This window comes from Tiliqua scincoides, chromosome 7 (assembly GCF_035046505.1).
Source record: "Tiliqua scincoides isolate rTilSci1 chromosome 7, rTilSci1.hap2, whole genome shotgun sequence".
In the NCBI taxonomy this organism is placed as follows: domain Eukaryota; kingdom Metazoa; phylum Chordata; class Lepidosauria; order Squamata; family Scincidae; genus Tiliqua; species Tiliqua scincoides.
In genome coordinates, this window is record NC_089827.1 from 27,862,971 (window position 1) to 27,886,584 (window position 23,614).

General features: G+C 43.6%; 1 protein-coding gene across 3 annotated transcripts in view; it reads right to left on the reverse strand.

Annotated features, from left to right (window-relative positions):
- Positions 1–23,614, reverse strand: part of LAMB1 (laminin subunit beta 1) — a 78,201-nt gene that overhangs the window by 22,992 nt on the left and 31,595 nt on the right. For all 3 annotated transcript variants that reach the window (XM_066633263.1, XM_066633262.1, XM_066633264.1), the window contains 11 exons: positions 21,344–21,479; positions 17,848–18,006; positions 17,243–17,370; positions 16,913–17,033; positions 15,888–16,092; positions 15,046–15,189; positions 12,988–13,219; positions 11,316–11,479; positions 7,792–8,016; positions 3,823–4,040; positions 2,431–2,527 (listed from right to left, as the gene is read on the reverse strand). In XM_066633263.1, the coding sequence (XP_066489360.1) occupies positions 2,431–2,527; positions 3,823–4,040; positions 7,792–8,016; positions 11,316–11,479; positions 12,988–13,219; positions 15,046–15,189; positions 15,888–16,092; positions 16,913–17,033; positions 17,243–17,370; positions 17,848–18,006; positions 21,344–21,479 (1,829 nt within the window). The remainder of the gene's footprint in view (positions 1–2,430; positions 2,528–3,822; positions 4,041–7,791; positions 8,017–11,315; positions 11,480–12,987; positions 13,220–15,045; positions 15,190–15,887; positions 16,093–16,912; positions 17,034–17,242; positions 17,371–17,847; positions 18,007–21,343; positions 21,480–23,614) is intronic.

The following is a 23,614-nucleotide window of genomic DNA, read 5'->3' on the forward strand; positions in this document are numbered from 1 at the left end:
TATTTTAAGTGTTGCACTATCAGACATACTCCTAATTTCAAATACTGAAGTGCTTTCCTGCTAAAAAATTTAACTTGTTAAAAGCTATCCTAATATTTGTTTATTGAGAAACTAAGTACCTAAAACGGTAACTTTGAGCATATTTTTCCAATTATTCATACTTGTAAAGGATAAGAACATAAGAACATAAGAACAGCCCCACTGGATGTCCACCTAGTCCATAGGCCCACCTAGTCCAGCTTCCTGTATCTCACAGCGGCCCACCAAATGCCCCAGGGAGCACACCAGATAACAAGAGACCTGCATCCTGGTGCCCTCCCTTGCATCTGGCATTCTGACATAGCCCATTTCTAAAATCAGGAGGTTGCGCATACACATCATGGCTTGTACCCCGTAATGGATTTTTCCTCCAGAAACTTGTCCAATCCCCTTTTAAAGGCGTCCAGCCCAGTTGCCATCACCACATCCTGTGGCAAGGAGTTCCACAGACCAACCACATGCTGAGTAAAGAAATATTTTCTTTTGTCTGTTCTAACTCTCCCAACACTCAATTTTAATGGATGTCCCCTGGTTCTGGTGTTATGTGAGAGTGTAAAGAGCATCTCCCTATCCATTCTGTCCATCCCCTGCATAATTTTGTATGTCTCAATCATGTCCCCCCTCTGGTGCCTCTTTTCTAGGCTGAAGAGGCCCAAACGCCATAGCCTTTCCTCATAAGGAAGGTGCCCCAGCCCCGTAATCATCTTAGTCACTCTCTTTTGCACCTTTTCCATTTCCACTATGTCTTTTTTGAGATGCGGTGACCAGAACTGGACACAATGCTCCAGGTGTGGCCTTACCATCGATTTGTACAACGGCATTATAATATTAGCCGTTTTGTTCTCAATACCTTTCCTAATGATCCCAAGCATAGAATTGGCCTTCTTAACTGCCGCCGCACATTGGGTCGACACTTTCATCGACCTGTCCACCACCAACCCAAGATCTCTCTCCTGATCTGATCTGTCACAGATCAGAACCCATCAGCCTATATCTAAAGTTTTGATTTTTTGCCCCAATGTGCATGACTTTACGCTTACTGACATTGAAGCGCATCTGCCATTTTGCTGCCCATTCTGCCAGTCTGGAGAGATCCTTCTGGAGCTCCTCACAATCACTTCTGGTCTTCACCACTCAGAAAAGTTTGGTGTTGTCCGCAAACTTTGCCATCTCACTGCTCAACCCTGTCTCCAGGTCATTTATGAAGAGGTTGAAAAGCACCGGTCCCAGGACAGATCCTTGGGGCACACCGCTTTTCACTTCTCTCCATTGTGAAAATTGCCCATTGACACCCACTCTCTGTTTCCTGGTCTTCTACCAGGACAGGATATAATAAAAATAGTTTATAGATAGATTCAGTGGTGGACCTCCCCAGCCCCACACCCTGGGGCAAAGGTTAGAGATGGCACCTCCCCGTAGGATGCTGCCACCCCCCCCAAGCGCAAATCCACCTCCACACTTACTTGGAGCACACTTACTTGGAGTGCCTCGCGCGACTCCAGAATACATGAGGGAAACCTCTCTGAGGTTCCCCAACACTTTAAACTGCGCTTCCGGTAAATTGGAAGAACAGTTTCTGATCCCATCAGGAACCTTAGAGAGGCTTCCACCGGGTCCTAAAGCCCTGCGCCCGGCGCATTTGCCCCATCAAGCCCACAGGAAGTCTGCCACTGGATATATGATGCCATTGAAAAATAATCATATACTGCATATTTATAAGCCCTGCATTGGGTGCTTGACCCTACATCAACAGGTATTTTAAAATTACTGTAACTGCCTCTGAGCTTTCAAAACGGCAGTCAATAAGTTTTTAAAAGAACACTTTGTGTCAAAAGAAAATTTATCTTCATTAACATGCATTAAAAATACTGAAAACACACTTCGTTATTTTCATTAATAGCATGATAAAAACGAGTACTAAAATCAAGAAAACAAAACACAAAAACAGTTTGTATCTAATTTAAGGCTAGAATTTCTGCTAAAAAGCTGCACAGTTTACTTTGTAACCAGATGATGGTTAGAATTAAATTTAGCATCACATCTTAGTATCTGAGAAAGCTGGCAAAAATCAGTGAGCTTATTTGTATGTACTATATGGTTTCAAATATTGCAGCATTAAGAGCAAGGTTCATGAATACACAGTAGAATCTTGTTCTCTCTTGTTTCTAATTCCTTGGGACTGAGCTGTGTATGAGGGAGCTCGTATGAATGCTGCTTTGTTCCTTCCCATAGACACAAGCATAAAAAAAGCTGGCAGCAGTGAAAGAGACTTCTAACAGCAGCAAAAGTGACCATATTGGAACCATATAAAGATGTGGCATTGCATTACTCCAATAGTGTACCTCCAACAGGGTGCCCCTTGCATGTTGAGTATGGAAGAAATGGGCTCACCTTGGCAGTCGACATTGGGATCACCCCAGAAAAACTCCTGGCATTCATTACACGTTCGTCCTCCAAACCCTGGCATGCACTGACACTGTCCAGTAAACTGTTAATTCAGAGTAATGCAATAAAAACAACTGATGAAAAAGCTTTTCACAAAAAAAGATTATATGATAAAAACTTGCTTGCGTCATGATATCAGGCTGACCAGTGCTCTGTATTAGTAAACTAAAGTGTGAATAAAGTGACTAGACCACTATTTACCTATTCACTTTAGTAAGCAACCTTGGTCTCCATATACATGCTTCCCCTTCTACAGCAGTTACAATTACACTCCTCTGTAATTTTTATAGACTTGCTACAAGTAAAGTTGGTGAAATGAAGCAGCCATCTCAGATGAGCACTGATGGATGTGTGCTGCAGGCAGCCCGCATCTGATCACCACCTGTCAGCTGTCTGTTCCCAACTCAGTCCAAGAACCAGCCCTCAGGTCAACAGTCAGGCCAAGAGCCAAAATAGCAGCTACCACTCCCTTCTTTTCCCACTTGGTGCCCAGGTTGGCAGAGCCAGAGGAATGACTGGAAAGAGGAAGTGCATGGAGAACAGAGTGGTGATGCTCTAGGCCAGCTCCCTCTATTCTCCTTCTTCCTACTTGTTCTCCAGGCTCTGCCAGCTCTACAGCGGAAAGAGGAGAGGAGTGTACCTCAGGCATGGTGGGAGCTTGAGTTGCCCCCAAAGAACATTTTAGGCAGACTGATTGTGGCCTTTGGCATTATTCTTTCAAAGAAATCACAACTGTACATATTATATAATTAACGCAAATATATGTTAGCACTGAAATAAACCTCACCACTAGAATACTCTCCATTGTTATCACTTCATGGCCTATGAATATTTGAGAAGGGCTCAGTAAAGGAGGTACATTAATAGAGATGAAAAGCACCTTGAATATTACCAAAATTCAAAAATAGAAAACTCTTCCACCAAAGAATAAGGGAGCAACCCTTATGTATCTGTTTCTTTCTGTACACTTGTTTCTGAACAAGTACTGCTTCAGGTTTCCCAGTTGACTGAGGAGTGGTGGGGAAGGACTAGGTTAGTAGTTTATCCACCCTTCTCAACTGGGGTGCCAACAGTGTGGACTGCCCTCACCAGGCAAACACGCCAGACAAACAAATGAAAAACCCCAAGGGGTCATTGCCCACAATGACCTGTTGGAAATTCCCAACACGAACACATGCAAATTGGTCAGACTCTTACTGTCATCCATTTAGAAGCACAAAAAAGGGGGGAGCAATTTGGGCTCACACTTGGCTTGAACAGCGCCCGGGGAAAGGGAGCAGACAGCTAGGATCAACCCTTATTTGTCTATATACCGAAAGAGCCTTGGACATGTCTTACCTCATTACAAGACGAACCAAAGGAACGCTCAGCATCACAGTCACATTGTTCACACCCATTCCCGCTGGCCAACCTCCATGTGTTTGGGGCACAGTGGTCACAATTTTGTCCAACTACATTAGGAAGACATTTGCACTGACCAGTCTCTTTTTCACACTCACAGTCCTCGGAACTGTTGCAGTGCTGACGTACTGTTCCCAAGTAGTTGCAGACACACTCTGGAAAGAGAGGTCATGGTGAATTTTGCAGCAGTACACTTGGGTGAGAAATATGCTAACATGTTCAGTAATTTAACAAGTTGCCAGCAGTGATTCTCAAACTCTCCAGGAGTCTGAGAACCTGAGGTAAGTGTTTGCAGGGGTGAGGACTGGGATAGGGGGGATGTCCTGACAGCACCTGACTATGCAGCCTCCTGGAGGTTTCCAGGGGATTTGCAGCCACCTCCGCATCCACGGGCTCCAATTTGCAGTGGAAGCCCTGTTTGTGGTCAGAGCTCCAGAGCGTGGAGTTTTTAAAACCAGAAGTGGGCTTCAACTGCAGATCAGAGCCCACTGCTTGTGGAGGGGGCTGCGAGACTCCAAGGCCCTCTGGGAGGCTGCACAGTCCCCCCAGGAATGTTTAAACGTGCCTGGGTACCTGCAGCACTGCGATGCCGTCGGGACACCCATTTATGAGTCACTCCCCTGAAGGGGAAAGTGACCCATTACATTCCAATGGCCTCGAGACCCACCACTTTGAGACCCATGACCCACAGCATACAGAATACAGTTAGATTTCTCTTTCTAAAGCCACTTGAATATTTCAAAAAAGATCCTAGCCTAGGAAGGGGAGGATCTCAGTGGGCAATGAAATGTAATGGTGATGCACAGGAACATTCACCTAGATCAAAATTAGTCAAACTAACTAAAGAAAAAAACCCACCAAGCATAATTACTTTCTCACATAACAACAGAACCAGGGGACATCCACTAAAACTGAGTGTTGAGAGAGTTAAGACAGAAAAAAGAAAATATTTCTTTAGTCAGCGTGTGGTTGGTCTGTGGAACTCCTTGCCACAGGATGTGGCGATGGCATCCGGCCAAGATGCCTTTAAAAGGGGAGTGGACAAATTTCTGGAGGAAAAATCCATTACAGCTGCGCTTTTCAAACTCGCAGGGAGTTTGAATCCCGCATTAAGTCTTTGCGGGGGCGGGGGGGAAGCAGCAGCACAATCCCCAGGATTGCGCCGCTCAGGGGGGCTGCAGGGGCTTGGTGCACTTGCTCCCCGGTTCAGGGAAGGTGACAGCAGAGCGATCACGCCCTGCTCCACTAAACCGGAAGCGGTGCGCGATTGCTCCTCTTCCCCTTTTGACCGGGCTACAGGGACTGGGGTGCAGCAGCCGTCCCTGGCTGTGCAGATCCGGGTGCGAGTGCCTGCAGGGCTCCTCGGGTCAGGGAAAGTGAGAGTGGAGCGATCGTGCTCCGCTTCCCGTGGGAGAAAAAATATAGAACACCAGAAACAAACAGAATATCTGAAGAAAAATAATAGCATTAAAATTTCAGTTGATCAAAAGAATCTATTGGAAAATACAATTACTATAAATGAAATAACAGAAGCGATCAAAAGGCAAAAACTCCAAAAAATGCCAGGCCCCGATGGATTACCAGCCAAATATTATAAGAAATTTGAAGAAGTACTGTTGTTGTTGTTGTTTTGCCATTCAAAAAAGTGATTTATGGAGACTGGAGAAATACCAGCCTCATGGAAGGAAGGAACAATTACTTTGTTCTGATTATTTTGAAGAGAACTTTTTTTGCAGAAATGAATAAAATTACTATAAAATTCGTCTGGCAAGGTAGAAAACCGAGAATAAGACGGAAATTACTTTAAGAGGATAAAAAAAGAGCAGGATTTGGATTACCAGACTGGGAATTATATTATCAAGCAGCAGCCCTAAACTGGATAAAAGATTGGGGACTCATACCAAATTCCAAAATTTTAATTTTAGAAGCACGATTTACAAATAGGCTGGCACGCATTCCTGTTTTATGATAAAGTCAAACAGCATGGATATTTTAGACAACACATTTTAAGAAGATCTTTAATTTGGATATGGGAACAGATAAAATACAAGATATACTTTAAATTACCCAGATGGATAAAACTGCTTGAAATAGCAACTAATCCGAACTGGATTAAAAAAGACCAAAATAAGTCATACAACGATCTGTTGAATATTAAAGGAGAGATCTTAAGTAAGTTTGAGTTAGAAAAGAAAGGAATAAAATTGGACTAGTGGAATGAAATGCAAATAAGAACAAGATTACGAGAAGACCAAAAAATAGGTTTTTATGAAGAAGATATAAGTTTTGATAAAATATTTTTGATTGATGAGGGGAAATATATAAAAAAAGGTACAATTTTCTCCTGGAGATAAGAATGGAGGATGAAATAGTTAAACATGCAATGGTGTGCTGGGCAAAAAATTTTGGATATAATATATCGATGGACAACTGGAAACAAATTTGGAATATAAATATTAAGATAACTAAAGCAGTGTCTTTTAAAGAGAATTTATATAAAATGTATAGATTGTATTTAACTGCAGAGAAATTAGCAAAAATGTATTCTGGGTCATCAGATAAGTGTTGGAAATGTAAAGAGGTTGAAGGAACCTTTTATCATATGTGGTGGACATGTGAAAAAGCAAAGAAATTGTGTATTACCATTCAAACCAGAAATATTCCTCCTAAATGTGACATCAGAAATTAAAGATCAATATAGAAAATACTTTATTGTACATATTGTTACAGCTGCAAGAATACTATTTGCGCAAAATTGGAAATCTACAGACGTGCCACCTAGAGAAAATTTAATAGACAAAATTTATGAAATAGCAGAAATGGAAGTTTTAACAGAAAGAATGAAAGAGAGATTTAGGATGAATAAGAAAATACTGGAAGCCTTTTTATGATTGGATGGATAATTTTAGTTAAACAATACTGAGTGCTTAGATAAATTTAAATTTTTATAATGGCAAATATGATTTGCTTTCGTATTGAAAATTATTGTGTTTTTTTCAGTCGTTTGATTGCTTTTCTTTTTTCTTTTGAATAATGTTAACCGCCTATTTGTGCATTTTTGAATAATGCATGTTGTAATCTAGGGCCATATCCTCATGTGTAACCTGTGTAGTACCTGCCCAAAGTCTAACCCATTTTCCTTACCTGTATCTGTAATAAATAAAATAATAAAAAGAAAGAAAGACAAAACAGCTATTAAGTGTTCATACATGTACTGGATAAGCATTCCTTAACATGCAGAATTTCCTCAATATACTCATGGTGTGAGATAACCACTTGGTGAACTGGATGCATGGAAGACCACAAAAGCCTCAATAAACATGTTATTCTTTAAGGAACCATAAGACATTGTCTTTTTTCACTGACTGTAGTAGATCCCTCCTGCCCCAAATTGTCAGTAATGCACTCCTGCTGCCCTTTGGCACAGTAGGAATTTTTCTGTAAACAAAAGATAAGGCCTCTTCCATCCCCAAAGCTTCAGCAGGAAACGCTCAGGGCTATTCTCTTGACAAAAGGGAGACAATGAATGCTGACAAGGAAGGCTTCTTTCTCACAGAAGCCTCATCTTTTGAGAATATGCAAAAGCTGGTCACCTTCTTTCTCCTTGCTGATTAGGTAGGAGTTTTTTTTTTTTCATTTAAGTCCCACCATTTCAAAACATTGCCTTTGCATGTCCATCATCTTCAGATAATTAGATTTCTGGTATTAGGTTGAATCGGAAAGGTTCACCATCTGCAGTGATCTATTCAAACTAGATTTGAGTGATCTCTAAGGAAGCATTATCCTCCCAATCTGTGAAGTCCCAGCATTTGCAGCAGTACCAATACCCTAGCACTTAGCACTAACACTCTAGCACTTAGAAGTGATGCTGGCAATGGTCAGAGACAGAGACCTTCCTCCACTTACTTCTACAGTCCTGCTGAAGGGCCCGTCCGTAATACCCATGTTTACACAGCTGGCAGTTATCGCCCTCGGTGTGATACAAGCATTTCAGGCACAATCCTGTCTTCTTGTCACAGGCTTCTGGATCAGTCAAGTCAATATTGCCATTGCATTGGCAGGGCTGGCAAATCCCACCAACATTTTCAGGGTTTCCAAAGAAACCAGAAGCACATTCATCACATCTACTCCCTGTTGAACAAGTCAATCAAAGAGAAAAAAAAGACATTATACTTTAACTCTGAAATGTAAATCATTCCTTCAAAGGGAAAGGAATAGGGAGTACTCTACTAAGGCAGAAACTAAAACACCACAAAGAAACTAGAAAGAAAAGGCCTTCCTTAAATAGGTTCAGAATATCACTCATTTCAATGGAGTGATAATTACTTAGACCAGTTGAGATCTCGTAATTCCTTGTCACAGCTTTCAAAGCTATTTTGTTACAATTGCTCTGTCAGGATTATACTGATTTTCTAACATTTTCATCATTTCCAAGTTTCACTTTAATGCATAAAATACAATGGGTTCTTACTACTACTGTTTTTTAATTTAAATTTTATTACATTTACAAATATTTATACCCATCGTCCCTCACTGATGTATCTTTCTTAATCCAAATCCATCCACTATGTCATTGGTGGGGAGGAAGCAGTATTTTGTTTGTAAGGTTTAGGACACAACCCTAAGTTGCTCTTGGGTTAGTGCAAGTCCTCAAGAATTGCCTCCTCAAGAGCAGGCGCAGGGACACATGCCGTCCCGTGGAATCCAGCCTCCATGCTGACCTCAAAGGGGAGGCTTGCATCAGTGACCTCAGCTGATGTAAGGGTCTTTGATGGGTGGGGAGGAGGTGGGGAAGAGGCAGGAGGGAGGCATTCCAGGGGAGGGGGAGGGTGGATGGAGGGCAGTCCTGTGGGCAGGGGATGGGTAGCGGAAGGCAGGGCTGGGTCACAACAGATATGCCAGATCCTAGCCCCTGTTCCAAAATGGTGCAAGTCCAAAGAGACCCATTGGAACTGCAATGGCTTACCCAGGGGAAGAGGTTCCCCTTACCTCCGACTGAGCCACTCTGGGCATCCATCTTGCGCTAGATACAGTGCAGGCCTTCTGGCCTTGTGTCTGTTCCAGCACAAGATAGGATTGTGCTGTTAGTCATTTTTCAGATAAGTTTGATTCTCAAGTTTTTTTTTAAAAGGTGGAAAAGTAGAGTTTGGACTTTTTCTCAGGTCCTGAATTTCAAAATGTAAAATTCATGTCCAGCTTTAATCTAGTCTGAACTAGTAACATATACATCTGGTCCCTTCTCAAACTCAAGAATTCTAGAGCTGCTTTGCACAACTGCAGTGTGTGAGTTGACTAGGAGTGATTTTCAGGCATGGTGCCTTCACATCCCTTTACACGAGTGGTTCCCAAACTCTCCACTGTCTTTCCGAGGGAGGTGATAGTGACACAACGCTTTCAGGATTTTTCAGCTACTGCAATAAAGGGGATGTTTACACATTCCTGGTTCTAGTGCAGGCCCTCCAGAGGGTTAGTGGGGGGGGGGGGCAGGTGGCCTCCTCTATGGGTTTCCACCACCTCTCAGAGCACGTCTAAGCACCTCTTAGACATGCTCCTTAAACAATCTACTTTTGGTTTTTGTCCAAAAACAAAAACCTGTCTATGACTACAGCTCCTCTGTTATTGGCCAGAGAAATAAGGGCCTCTCAATAACTGCATCACTTCCATCCCATCAAGACAAGCAAATGAAGACCAATCTGGCTCCGACTGGGTGTAAATGTCAGTTAACATCTCACCACTTTGTTCTGGGACCATCATATTGTAGTGGTGCCACAACTGTGGAATTTCCTTCCAGGGAAATTGAGAACTACTTCCTCTCTCACGGCTTTTCGGCAAGGGCTCCGAACATACCTGTTTCAACTGGCATTTGGCTCTAAGTAGACTGGCTCTCCGCACCTCTGAAATACTGGGGTGACTTGACTGCCTCCTGGACTTGTTTGTTCCCCCAATGGCTCAACAATATGTATTAGGTCTTACTTTGTTTTCATTTTTATTGTGGGGCCCGGGGCCATGGGGAACCCACTGGTTGTGGGTAGCAGCAGCAGGGCACCTCAGGGTCTGGCCTCAGCACTGGCAGCCAAGCCCATGTGGCCTCAGTAAGGTTGTGGAGGAAAGGAGTTGCATCACTTGGGTCTTTCTCTCCACCATCTGGGGCTCTCACTGCCCCCATTAGCTTTGGCTCATGTGCTGGCCAGCTTCTGCTCCAGCTGGTAGCCTAGCCAGTTTTGCTTTCATCCCTGGCCAGGCTGGGCTTTATGCTGGGGAGCAGCCCCTTAGGCTCCGCCTCTTCCTCCCTGGGAGAGTCATAATGCTGGCCACCTGAAACCTCCCTCCTTCTCACCTCTGTTTCTCTCTCTTGCTCTGCCTGCCAGTTGGGTTACAGAGGCTGCTGTCTACACCATCGCCCCTGGAGTGGGCTGGGCTTGTGGGCAGTGCGGTCCCCGCAGACCAGCAGGCAAGGGGGCAACAGTGAGCTAAGGACCTCCAGGAGGTCTGCCGGATGCCTGCCTGGCTGGTCAAGGACTTGCCTGGTTCCCCACGGCCCAGGCGCCTGGCTCAGGACCAGGCCAGGTCTTCTGCCAAATTCCCGCTTGCAGGCAGACTGCAGAATAACCTCCCGAGCCTGGATCTGCTTGAATCCAAAGGTCGGAGGGTCAGGGCTGCAGGGTCAGGGCTGCCCAGTCACGGTCTCCATCTGGCGGGCTGTGCATCTGTTGGCTGTGGCTCACTGGAGCTCGCTCCTGCTCTCCCGACAGGTGTGAGGCTCTGCTGTGGCAGCCTCGTGGTTCCATTTCCCCTGTGAGCTTCAGGGGCTAAGGCAGGCCCTTTCTCCTAGCTGCTGCTGCCGCCCAGCCTTGGGGCTGGCTCCTGGGTGGCGCCACTCTCAGGTAAGTCAGGTGAATCCTGACATTTATGTTTCACTATTTATTGTTAAAAATTAATATTCTTAATGTTTCTTACTCATTATGATACTTTGTACTTTATTATGATTTCATGTACTTTATTGGGCATTTGCTTCAGCAGAGGAAAGGCAGGATATAAACTTCTCAAATAAAATAGACTTGTTGTGTGTATTGTATGTACTTCTTCCGATAAAGGGTCAACACAACTGCTAAGGATTTGATAAGCTCACCTTTCCTCTTTCAACCCTGAAAAGCAGCCCTACTGTTAAGCCAACCAACTAATAATTCTAAAATAAGTTCACACATACACAGACAAACTAAGGTCCAAATCCTAACCAACTGGCATAGCTGTGCCAAAGCGACGTGAGCTGCATCCTGCAATTGGGGGCACTCATAGAGGCCTCCTCAAGGTAAGAGAATGTTTGTTCCCTTACCTCAGAGCTGCACTGCCCTTATGTCAGTGCTGGAAAGTGGGTTAGGATTGCACCCTAAAGCAATTAAATACACTTCAGTTCACAAGATTATTTTTACCTCTATACCCTGTCTCACAGATGCACACCACCTGCAGGGTTATTCGGTCTTGATAACAGCCACTGGCAAACTGGCGGCCACTTTCTGGTCCATCTGGACAAGGGCAAGGTCGGCAGTGATCCCCAGATCCTAGAACAGGATCCCCATAGTAACCACCAAGGCATCTAAATTTACAATGCAAAGGTCTGTTAATGAATATCACACACACATCTGTAAATCCAAAATGGGCAAGTAGCAGCTAACAGCACACAGGTGGAGTAAGTTTTTCACGACTCTCCAAATGCAATCCAAACACGGGCCAAATAAAACTATTTAATGGATTATTTTCTTTGGTTCTTTCTTGATGTTAGCAGGAAAGCCAAATAAACCCAACTTCTTTCCACATTTCATATAAACACATTTTAATTCACAAGCTAATGTCCATTCTGGAAAGCTTCTGAGAATCACATTTTTGTGAGGCAACTCAATTACAGTGCTTAAACCACTGAACTCTGCATGTTGCTTAAAATTTGTCTTTTAGCATCTGCACAAACCCCCAAGAAAAATGAACTGTTCATTCTCTAGATCACGGGTGTCCAAACTTTTTGGCAGGAGGGCCACATCATCTCTCTGACACTGTGTCAGGGGCTGGGGGAAAAGAAGAATTAATTTACATTTCAAATTTGAATAAATTTAAATAAATATATTAGAGATGGAACTTATATGAATGAATGAAGGTCTTGCAATAGGTCAAGGCCTATAAAAGGCCTTGCACATAGCAAGGCTGGCCTTTCCTTTGCTGCCACAGACGTGAAACAGCAAGCAGTGGAGGGAGCCCTCATCCCACAGCTCACGCGAGAGCTGTGAGAGGTCCATCAGTCACCCTCATGCTGAGAGCAGCTGCGTCGGGCCAGTGCAGGTTCCAACAAACCTCCTGAGGGCCAGAGGCTCACTGGAGACTGGGGGCTCCCTGAGGGCCACATTGAGAGACCTCGAGGGCCGCAAGTGGCCCTAGGGCCGGGGTTTGGGCACCCCTGCTCTAGATCCCAAATAAGATCTATATATGATGCTAGATCACTTATCTTTATGCCATTGTGCAGTTTTGATTTTGATCCTGTTTTATCTTCGAGTGCCTCTAATTTCTCTTTTTTATTGCTATTAATTATTTTGTTATTTCTTATCTTGTAAGTCACCTTGAAACCATGTGAGAAAGGTGGGGTATATATATATTTTTAAATAAAGTAAATAATAAATAAAATAGATCAAGCAAGTGAAGTAGTTTTTGAACCTAATCTTGGCAGATAAAACACATTTCTTGTGAAGAACTGTTTTCTGTTTTCCTCATTTTTTTTCAACACACCACTCTATTTTTCCAACTTAATTTCAAATTATACATATGCAAAAGTGTGTGTGTTTTATCCATTCAGTTGTGTCCAACTCTTGGTGACTTTATAGGCAAGAGCTCAACATGCTACCATCAATCTAAGTTTCACTACAATATAAGCAGCAATTAGAATCAACTGAACAGAGATGAAATTGGCTTACAGAGATCAATGCATTTGACTTTTAAAAGGTCTCACACAAAGGGAATTAAGTTGGGAGTAGGACTAAGCATCTCAGAGGACAGTATGATAAACATTGCTTAATTTTCATATAATAAATGTCTCAGTAAACCAGCTGTTAAAAGAAGTACCTTTCACAGTTGTTGCCAGAGGTGTGATCACGACAATTTAAACACTGTCCACTATACGGATCACAAGTGTCTGCATGACCATTGCACTGACAAGGTTGGCAGTTTGGAAATCCCCAGTAACCTGGTAAACATCTGTCACACTGACGGCCATATACTCCATGGAAACAGTGACACTGCCCAGTTTCCGGGTGGCAGAAGGCATTAACAGAAGCCTGGATGTGACAATCGCAAGCTAAAAACAGCAGAGGAATATGTGTTGAAGGAAATAAAACTGTATAAGATCCTTATATTCATGCAGTGATTATTCTACAACATGAAGTTACTTAAACATTTCAAAACTGAATGGCTTTTGCCTTACTATATTTGTAAAAACCCTAATGGACATAACTGAAATAAAGAACTTGAGAGATTGTCTATATAAGAACAATCTCAACCCATCTAATACAATGAGTAGGAAACATGTAAAGTGTTCTGATTTTGTATTTTGGTTCCCTCAGAAGGAAAAAAAATGTCTCCTGAAAAATTTCCAGGTGTTTCCATATACCTTATAGCCCAATGATGTGTTTGTGCACCATTAGTACAAGCAACTGCAGGCTTTTGGAAACACTGTCCAAGGTGCTGATGTAAATATCCTGATCAAAATTATACTCGGAAGCAGACCTAACCTGAACATCTCAAGAAATATCAATAAAAAACAAAGCCTTATTTCCTTTTGTTCCTAAGCACACAACTCCAACTGTTGCAAGATCTTGCAGAGCATAGTCTCAGGGGAGGGGTACCTCCTTGACCTTAGAATACTCTGTAAATAGCTGGAGAAAAAACTCCTATGTTCACAGAGAGCTAACTCCTGCAAAGTGATTGCAGCCTAAGAACAGAGCCAGCTTGCTGGCTTGCTTGCTTATTTATTTATTTAGTCACATTTTTATCCTGCCTTTCTTCCCCTAAGGGGACCCAAGGCAACTACCTGTCAGCACCCTTTGAAGCTGAAGACAGAACTCTTCAGCTTAACAAACAAAACCCCTATTTTGAATATCCTGTAAATAGGTGGAAGCATAAATATTCATTATGTTTCATGAATTGACAAAATTAAATTCTGTACAAGGTGCTGATGCTGAGGGATGCTTATAATCTTAGGGTGTTGAACTGCTTATAAGAATAACCAAAATCATTCTGTGCTTCACATTCAGTCTGGGATATTTCAGCTGTCATGGGATGAAATTTAACCTGAGGCAACTTTGAGGAGCTCACTATTTTATCTAACAGGCAGCGACAATAGCTGTGTCAAGTGCCTAATGACTGAAGATCATTCTTCAGTAAAGCTAATCCCTGAAAGTTTACCTTTGTTTCAATGAGACTCTCCCATGATAATTTAGCTTGAGGCACCTTTGAAGAGCTCAGTTTATCTGTCCATCAGGTTGTCAAACAACTAAAGCTAAAAACTCAAGCCAACACCTGACTTTACCTGTGTTTCAGATCTTGCAACCATCAAGTTCCAAAGAATTTTATGTAAATAATAACCAGAAGAAGCAGGGGGGAGGGGGGAGAGAGAGAGAGATGATGGCAAAGTGAGAAATAAAACTGGGCTCAATAGGCTGCACTCTCTACCAATGGATAGTTTATGCATCATTATGTTCCACGGCTCATTTATAGGTATTAACTTGTTGCTGAAGAGCTTCAATCAAAGTGGATTATGAAGTACTGTCCCTTCTCTTAAAAAATATGCCAAACTTTCATGTTTAAGTACAATGGGAGGAGGGCACTGAATGTGCCTAATTAAATAGTGCTGTGGCCCAAAAACAGTGACATTTGCCCATTTGGTGCGTAAAATGGGGTGACATTAACAATCTGAAAAGTTCAGGGAACAAGCTTCATCTCTCTATTGCCACAGTAAAAAAATTCAAATCAATTGGTTGGGGTAATTTTTTTGACCCCTCCATTTGCTAATGGCGCATAAATGCACCATAGGGTCAAAATGTTAAGAACTTTCAAGAACTCGCTGAGCAAGGATAGATACAGTAATATTTGCCATTCTGTTCAGAAAAAAAGCATCAAACATACGTTTGCAACCACTGGGTCCAAATCCAAAAGTGCCAGGAGCACATTTGTCACATCTCCTTCCAACAACATTTGGACGACACTGGCACTGGCCTCCGTTAGCGTCACATACGGTACTTAATGAACCTTGTGGGTCACACTGGCAAGCTAAAAAGAGGAAGAAACAAGTATGGGAGAAGGTGCAATCTCAAAAATGTGAATTTTCCTCAGAATAATACTGTGCAAGGCAAGTAAATCATTGTGCAGTCCTCATGTGACCTATAGCGCAATCCTAACCCTTTATGTCAGTGCTTTCCAGCACTGACGTAAGGGCAGTGTAGCTTTGAGGTAAGGGAACAAACATTCCCTTACTTTGAGGAGGTCTCTGTGAATGACACCCAACTGCAGGATGCAGTACATGTCCCATTGGCACCGCTATGCCAGTGCTGGAAAGCTCTGACATAAGGGGTTAGAATTACACCCCTAGTGGTTCATACTGCATTGTTCTATGCCTTTAGCCCCATAGCCTTCTTGACAGAAACTAATGAGAGTGGAAATAATGTCAGGCATGGGATTTGAAGCTGTTGGGATCAGGCAGGAGTATGTGTATTACAGCTGGAAAATCATAATGGACTTTCCAAATTGATTGCTAATTGAAACTTAAACGCACCAACACTTTTAATGGATTGTTTCTTGCTACCCATTCTCTCTTCCTGTACACAAGTATTTATTAAGATGTCTTGCCTTATAGCTATATGTTGAACTGTGTGCCAAATTCAAATTTTGCAAAAAGGCACCACAATTTCCTCCTAGTTGCTCCCAGTCCCACTTTTGGAAATCTTCCTTTAAATTGGTTGTTGACTTACATAATGCTGTCTCATGCAACAGAGCTGAGATGCTAAATATTATATTCCTGCAAACATCAGTCATAGGTGTTTTAACAACACTCCTGCTATTCTCCAGGCACCGGTATCTTTGAAAGGTGTCCCAGGCACTATTAGTCATCACACTGTCACCTCTACCTCCAACTGTGAATATGTCCAGCGATTTGCAAAAAGGCATGAGGACAAGCTGTGGAATGATATTAACAAGGCAGTATTACTTTCTATAATACATTAATATAATATATTAATAATAACAATATAAAATATTATATAATAATATATTGATAGAAGGACTATAATATTATTAATAATACAGTACTAGGTAGTATTAAATCTACATTCCATATTGCAGACAGTATAGCACCACTGAATAGTGTTCAGACAATCCTATTCCAGAATTTAATATAAAATAGCAGATTGCTGGTTATTAATATGTATGGTGTCAATATGTACTTCACTTTTGTCTTTAACCTCAGTTCCTCGTAATACACTGCTGGCAGTTCCCAAATACCCCCCATGTGTAATCATCTGCAGATTTCATAAACAACTACAGGGATTTTTCAAAAACCATATACTGTATAATCTATCCCTTTCTGTGCACACCGCTTTGTCAAGCAGAGATCATTGCAAGATTTCCCTCTCTCTTGCCTGCTGGGACTCAGACTGACACACACAGCACCAGGTGTAATGCCAAATATATATTTGAAGATTTTCGGTATCTCAGAGAGGTATTTCTTGAAGCTGGCATTTGGGAAATTTGTGCAAAAAGTTGGGCACATGAGATGGATTGGATCATCTCAATCTCCATGTGCCACGTGACAAAATTCTTCTGTAAACCATTCAGTTGAAATTAACATGTGCTCAAAATTTCTGTGTATATTTATGTGTCAGGTTGTGATGTGTAAGTATAAATATTTATATATAAAAACTGATTTTAATATGTCACATATTTTGATTTATGAACAAAATGTTTGGTTAAAAAAAAGACATTGAAATAATGTACTTACTGAATCAATGAGTGTGTATGGATTTTCTATCTCTGTATTATAGGAGTATTCTGGCAGTTCCAGCCGAACAGTGTAATTCAGTCCTTGTTCAAAGCATATTGGGTGTGGAAGAACTGCATATCTGCATTAACAGGAGGACACAACAGCCATGCAAAAAGACAAAAAAAAAAAAGAGAGAATTCGGAAGATAAAAAATATATAAGAAGCAGTAGTTCGTGTTTCTCATGAACTCATGGTTCATATGATTCTCTGGAAGCGAGCCTTCCCTTCTCCCTCTGTCTCCAAACTCCTTTTTCTTCCTTGCTTGCACCCTTCTATTGCTATACCCACCTTGAACCTGGAGGTAATGATACTTCTTGATTATCATCATCAGGAACTGTATTGCCACATCTGCTACTAGTAGGAATCTTGCCTGGACGAAATACTGAGATAACAGCTTTCTCCCACTGATCAGGTAACTGGAAAAATTAGTCCATGTTAAAATATCATTACAGCTGAATACCCACAGTGCTCCTTACGAATACAAAACAACTTTGTCTGATGCAGAAACTGGGGCTGTATAAGTAATAATACTGGTTATTACAGCTTTGCAAGACCAAATGTAGTATACGGCTACCACATTTTGTCCAGTCAAAGTAGCTGTTAAGAATGGACAAACAAGGTCTGATAATTAATTGTCTGCATAGATAAAGGAAAATAATATGTCTAATGTAGACACAATGCTCCTGCCAATACTGATACAAACAAATGAATAAATACAAGGATTTATTCATATTTGATGTGCTATAAGTAGTCAGTACATTCATATAATATTAAAACAATTGGTCAGTAACCCAACTCAACTGCCATAAGCAAGTTTTAATCACACTGATCGTAAGATCAAACACTGTTATCCCCATCTGGGAGCAACATGGATTTATAGGGTAGCTATTTACCTGTGGTTCATAGCGGATGAGAACATCATACTCCATAGAGTATGGAATATTGTCTATGTAGAATTCCAGGTACGCTCCTTCAGGAACTCTTACAAATCCTATTCCAGTCCATGAAGGTATACGATCCTGAATATACTGGCGCTCAACTATGCTCACTCCCTGCAAAACAGGTAGAAATGGACTACTATTTTTAAAAAATTGTACATTTCTTGGTTTATTCCGTTTGCTGGCTTTTTACACCAGCCTGCATTTTGCTGGTGTAATTTTGCCCTGCATTTTGCCCTGTAATACAAACTAGGGGCGCAATCCTGAGGTGCCCTTGGGTCGATGCAAGTCCCTTGCATAAGGAACATTTGTGCCTCCTTGTGAGTTGGTTAGACCAGCGCGTAGAGGTGTGGAGGCTGCATTTGGCCTCCATGCAAAAGAGGGACCAAGCCTTGCGTCAGCTGAGCTTGACCGATGCAAGGCTCTTGGGTGGGCAGGGAGGAGGTGGGAGGGAGGCTTTCCAGGGTGGGAGTAGGGTGGGCAACTCCAGGGGTGAGGAGCTGGGACCCGGCAGTTATGGCTTCAAGCCACTCTGCTCTCCTTGAACTTGTGCCACCTCAGGACATGGTGCAAGTCTGAGGACACTCATAGGGGTGGAGTGGCTTACCTGGGGGTAAGGCAGTGGTTATGGAACTTTTCCAGCTCAAGCCTCCCCTGATCCTTGTAGCTATTGGCCACGGCTCCCCATTACAACACCTCATGTCAGTTACCCCCAAAATGGGGATGAAGGTGTTATAATTATACACTACAAACAAGGCTGCCAGCACTCTGAGGTTGCAATCCTAACCACACTTACCTGAGAGTAAGCCCCTTTGAACAAAATAGGACTCACTTCTGAGTAGACCTGGTTAGGATTGTGCCCTCAGTTTGTTAGCAGCACACCTGGAGGGTTTTGGAAAGGGAGGGGGGAAGTGATGGATTTGCTGGGGAAGGGGAAGACTTTGTTTTGTGTGTATCTGCTAATTGCAAACTGATGCAAACTGAGACCTAGAGACTGTTTGGTTGGAATCCTAACCCCACTTTCCTGGGAGTAAGTCCCACTGAACACAATAGGACTTACTTCTGAGTAGACCTAGCTAGGATTGTGCCTTTTGTCTTACAATAGCAGCCAACAGAGTACCCCCCCCCTCCAAAAGAAGGCAGGAGGAAAAAGAGGAATGGCTAAAAAGGAATGAGGATTTTTATTTTTAATCAATTTTTGGAGACAAAGCCATTAAGAGTGGCTTTTTTCTCTTTTTTGGAAGGGGAGGAAAAAGAGAAAGGTGAGAAAAAACCCAGGTGATCCTGGGTTAAGCTGACACAGACCCTAAGCCTATGTAGGTCTACTCAGAAGTAAGCCCCATTTGAGTCAATGGGGCTTACTCCCAGGAAAGTGTAGAAAAGATTGCAGCCACACCCAGCAAGATTACAACTAAACCCTAAGTAGATGGGGGCTGCTCACACACACACACCCAACATGTAGATGCCACCCCTGTTCCCCCCAGGCAAGAGGGAGGAATGCAGGCTGGGGCATTTGGACACTAAGAGCAGGCTGGGCTTCTCAAGTGGAGGACTTACTCTTCCCTCCCACTCTGAAGCCTGGCAGGAGCCTGTGCAGATGAGATGCAGCACCTCCGAATTTTTCTCTCCTCCAGCCTTGACCAATCCCAGGATGCCCAGGGTGAGGGGCACACTGGGAAATGTAGTCCTTGGGGCAAGGTTGCACATGATGAGATGCGGCACCTCTGCCTGCCCAGCCAGCCGTCTCTTCCAGCTCCCCTCAGCATTTCACAGCTCTCCCACCCACCTTGTTCACAGCTGCAGAAAAGCAGCAAGTCAGCAGGCAGCTAGTATAGTAGAGCAGCCCAGCCCAGCCCCTCTCCCCAAAATGCCTGGCAACACCCCTGCAGGCTAGCCACGCCTCCCTAAGGAGACGGGAGGCACAGATTGAATACCTCAGGGGTAAGGGAAAGAGTTTCCCCTTACCTTTGGCTGAGCACTGTGGTGCCCTATCTCGTGCTGGATACAGCGCAAGCCTCCTGGTTTGCCTGTCCAGCACAAGATAGGATTGCGCCCTAATTCATTTAAATTTGAGATCTGATAGGAAATTATATTGCATCAATTTACTTTCATTAGCATAATGGGAATTGAAGGAGAAAACCCACTTGTAACATGAATCTGTTTTATCAGGCATAAAAACAATTATACCAAATGGAAATGAAACTTTTATGGACTTGGAATGCAGTTTTAACCCCAATTAACATCAAGGAACACACTTAAAACAATTCATACACGTTACATTCACATTTACTCAGTTCAGATTGGTCCTTTATCCTCTTTCCTGTTTCTCTCTCTTTTCTTCCCTCCTTCCAAACCATACTGCAGTGCTGGTCCCTGTGCCACCAGGGCCAGGACAGCAAAATGCCACCCCCCAGTGAGGAAAATGGGGGACCGATCACATCCAGAGGCCTTCTCTGGAAGGGTTTAAAACATTACTTCCAGTTTTGGGGGGAAACAGGGATATTTTTAGGCCCTCAGAAGGCCTCCAGACAGGGAAGCAGCAGGCACTGGCAGCCCTTGGGGTGGCACAGTTGCGGGGTGATAGTGCCCCCCCGGTTGTGCTATCTAGCAGCACTTTCATCCATGGTACTCCCCTCCCAGTACACCAGTGGGTATGACCCAGTTGTAGGTTACAACCCACAAGATGAATGCCAGTGAACTAAATAAAGCATGCATTGCTTCCAGCTCCAATGAATTCACAATTACTGATGCTTCAACTTGAGACAGTTACATGTCAAGTAACCTAATCTACAAGTATTCACAATCGTGGAACTGGGAGTACTTATGCAGCCCCTGGCACCAGCACTCCTCAGTGCAGGCTACATTCACATCCATTAAGGCCCAGTGGTGGCAACAGGTTATTCCAGAGTTAATGGTGGTTCAGGGGTGATCTGAAGTCACTCCCAAACCTTCTGTTACCAACACTGCTTAAGATGCTTGAATTTTTTTTGCTTGTGCCCTCTCTGGTTCAAACCCCAGCCCCTCCCTGTTTGGACCATGGATGAAATACGGAGCGGAAGTACACCACTGTTGTCTATGTAAAAACAACAAAAAAGTACTTTGTACAAGCTGCCATTTTGCAACTGAATGTGCATTTATAAACCACCATTTCACACTGGTAGCTCCCAAGGCTCTGGCAGGAAAAAAGATCAATTCCAGAAGCCTGAAGCCTGCCCACTCCTGAACTAGTCACATGGTGCACTGGTATTTTATTTTGTAAAAGTTTACACAGGCTTTCCTAACCAGGTCACCTAAGGTAGTTCACATTTATGTCCATCTGTTTTAAGTGGGCATACTAAAGTAATCAGGGCAGATCAGAGGAGAATACAGAGAAAGTAATTGCATTCAGAAAACAGCCTGTAACAATTGATCTCATTTCTTGTGGTTGCTCATTAAAGTTGATTATACTTACAGGTCCAAAGATGGCTTCCTCTGCCTCATACACATAATGGTCTAACGAAATGAAGAAATAACCTGGTTCCACTTCATTGCACTGGCGCCCAATCATATGGGGTCTGCACTGGCATTGACCAGAGTCACTTGAGCAGCTGAAAGAGAGAGTGAATATATACTGCACTTCTTCTAAGATAAGACCTTGCAAAAATAGATCTAGGGCACAGTCCTAACCAGGTCTATTCAGAAGTAAGTCCTATTTTGTTCAGTGGGGCTTACTCAGATGCTGCCATTATTGTTGCATAGGCAGATACTCTAGCAGAGCTGTTTAGAATTCAGATGCAATTCTTGTGCAGAAGCTGGATAAAAATTTGAAGGACAAATAAAAATGGAGTGGGAAAAAACTCATGAAGAAATGTATAATTAAACATTCTGTTTTCCTGTGAAATTACAGTGATGTTTTAGTCAACATCTTTAAACAAAGTGGTCAATAAATAAGCTCAAAGATAAACATTTTAAAGGTGGCAACAGCATTACACAATACACATAATACAGCAGTTTTCAAACTCTCAGGGAGAGTTTGAACCGCAGTACATTCTTGCGGAGGCGGGAGGGGAGGTAGGAACGCGACCCCCAGGATCGCGTTGCTAAGGGGACTGCAGGGACTGGGATGCACCCACCAGTCCCTACAGCAGCCTGTTGGGGGTGCAGGGACCCCTGTGCGAACGTTTGCAGGGCTCCCCAGCCTGCAGAAAGTGAAAGTGGAGCTATCACACTTCACTTCCGCAAACCCGGAACTGGAGCGCGATCGCTCCTTTCACTTTCTGCAGGCTGGGGAGCCCTGCAGACTCTTGTGCAGGGCTTCCCGCACCCCAGGACGCTGCTGCAGGGACTGGTGAGTGCATCCCAGTCCCTGCAGCCCCTTGATGCCTCCCCCCTGCCCCTTAAAGGGAAAGTGGCCAGGGCTTTCTGGCTGCGGCATTGTGGCGCCCCAGTCTGAAAAGCCCTGATATAATAGACTGACTGTAACCATATGACAAACTTTATTTCCGACACCTTAAAACCATTTACCATAGATACTCATGTATAGTACTGAAATTTTTGCAAGTAATCAAGCTCCAATTCTCACTTCGACTTATCTCCGGGTCAGCCTTTCAACTCTGAGCAGTTTCTTGCTAAACAGTTCTTGCTAAAGCAGGCTCATTTGTTTCTATAGCAGCAGTTTTCACCCGCTGTGCTGCGGCTTCGGGGGGCCAGAGGAGGCAGGCAGCAGGCCGGCGGGGGAGAAGCGGCTGCTTTGACTCTCATAAGGCATGGGGGGGAAGGAGCAGCCCCTTTGGATCTCCTGCTGTGAGCAAGAGGAAGGCTGCAACCCGATCCTCCTTTACCTGGGAGTAAGCCCTGTTGAATATTATGGCTGCAACCCAATCCTCCTGATCCACATCTTGCTCCCTGCTCTGAGCAAGAGGAAGGCTGCAAACTGATCCTCCTTTACCTAGAAGTAAGCCCTGTTGACTATTATGGGGCTTACTTCTGAGTAGAAACACCTAGGATTGGGTATCAAGTCCCTTGTCTGCCCTGCCTGCTGACTGGGCAACCAGAAAAGCCTGGAGGAGGTCTGGGCAGAGTAAGAATGAGGGAGCTGGGGCAGGCAAGCAGCTAGGAAGCCAGCCAGTCTGCTGAGGCTACCAGCCTAAGAATGGGCTGGCTGAAGTCCCTTTTCCTTGCCACAGTTGCCTGCAGCTCCCCAAATCGACCCTCCCTGCCTAGCCTTTGTTTTTCAGAGGAGGGGCATTGGGCCACAGTCCTATCCACACTTTCCTGGGAGTAAGCCCCACTGACTATAATGGGACTTACTTCTGAGTAGACATGTGTGAGCTGGGCTGGGCTCTCGGGTTCCTCTCCAACCCCACTTTCCTGGGTGTAAGCCCCATTGACTATAATGGGATTTACTTCTGAGTAGACATGCCTAGGATTGGGCTTTTTCTGAAATACAGGAGCAGGCAATGGGGGGGGGGAGAATGTGAGGCAAATGATTCTGGACCTTTGAAAGGTGTTGATCAGTGAGGGGAGGGACAGTAGGAGAGGTGCCTACTGCAATTATGAGATGGGGGAATGTGCCTGAGGGAGGGGGTGGGGTGGGGGAGAGGAGGAAAGAGAAGTGCCAATTGCCTGCTCATGTGTGTATTTGAGAAAAAAAGAGTGCAACCAAGAGCCCAAGCCTAGGCATGTCTACTCAGAAGTAAGTCCCACAGGCACTTCCCCCCTAGTCTTTGGCTGCAATCCTAAC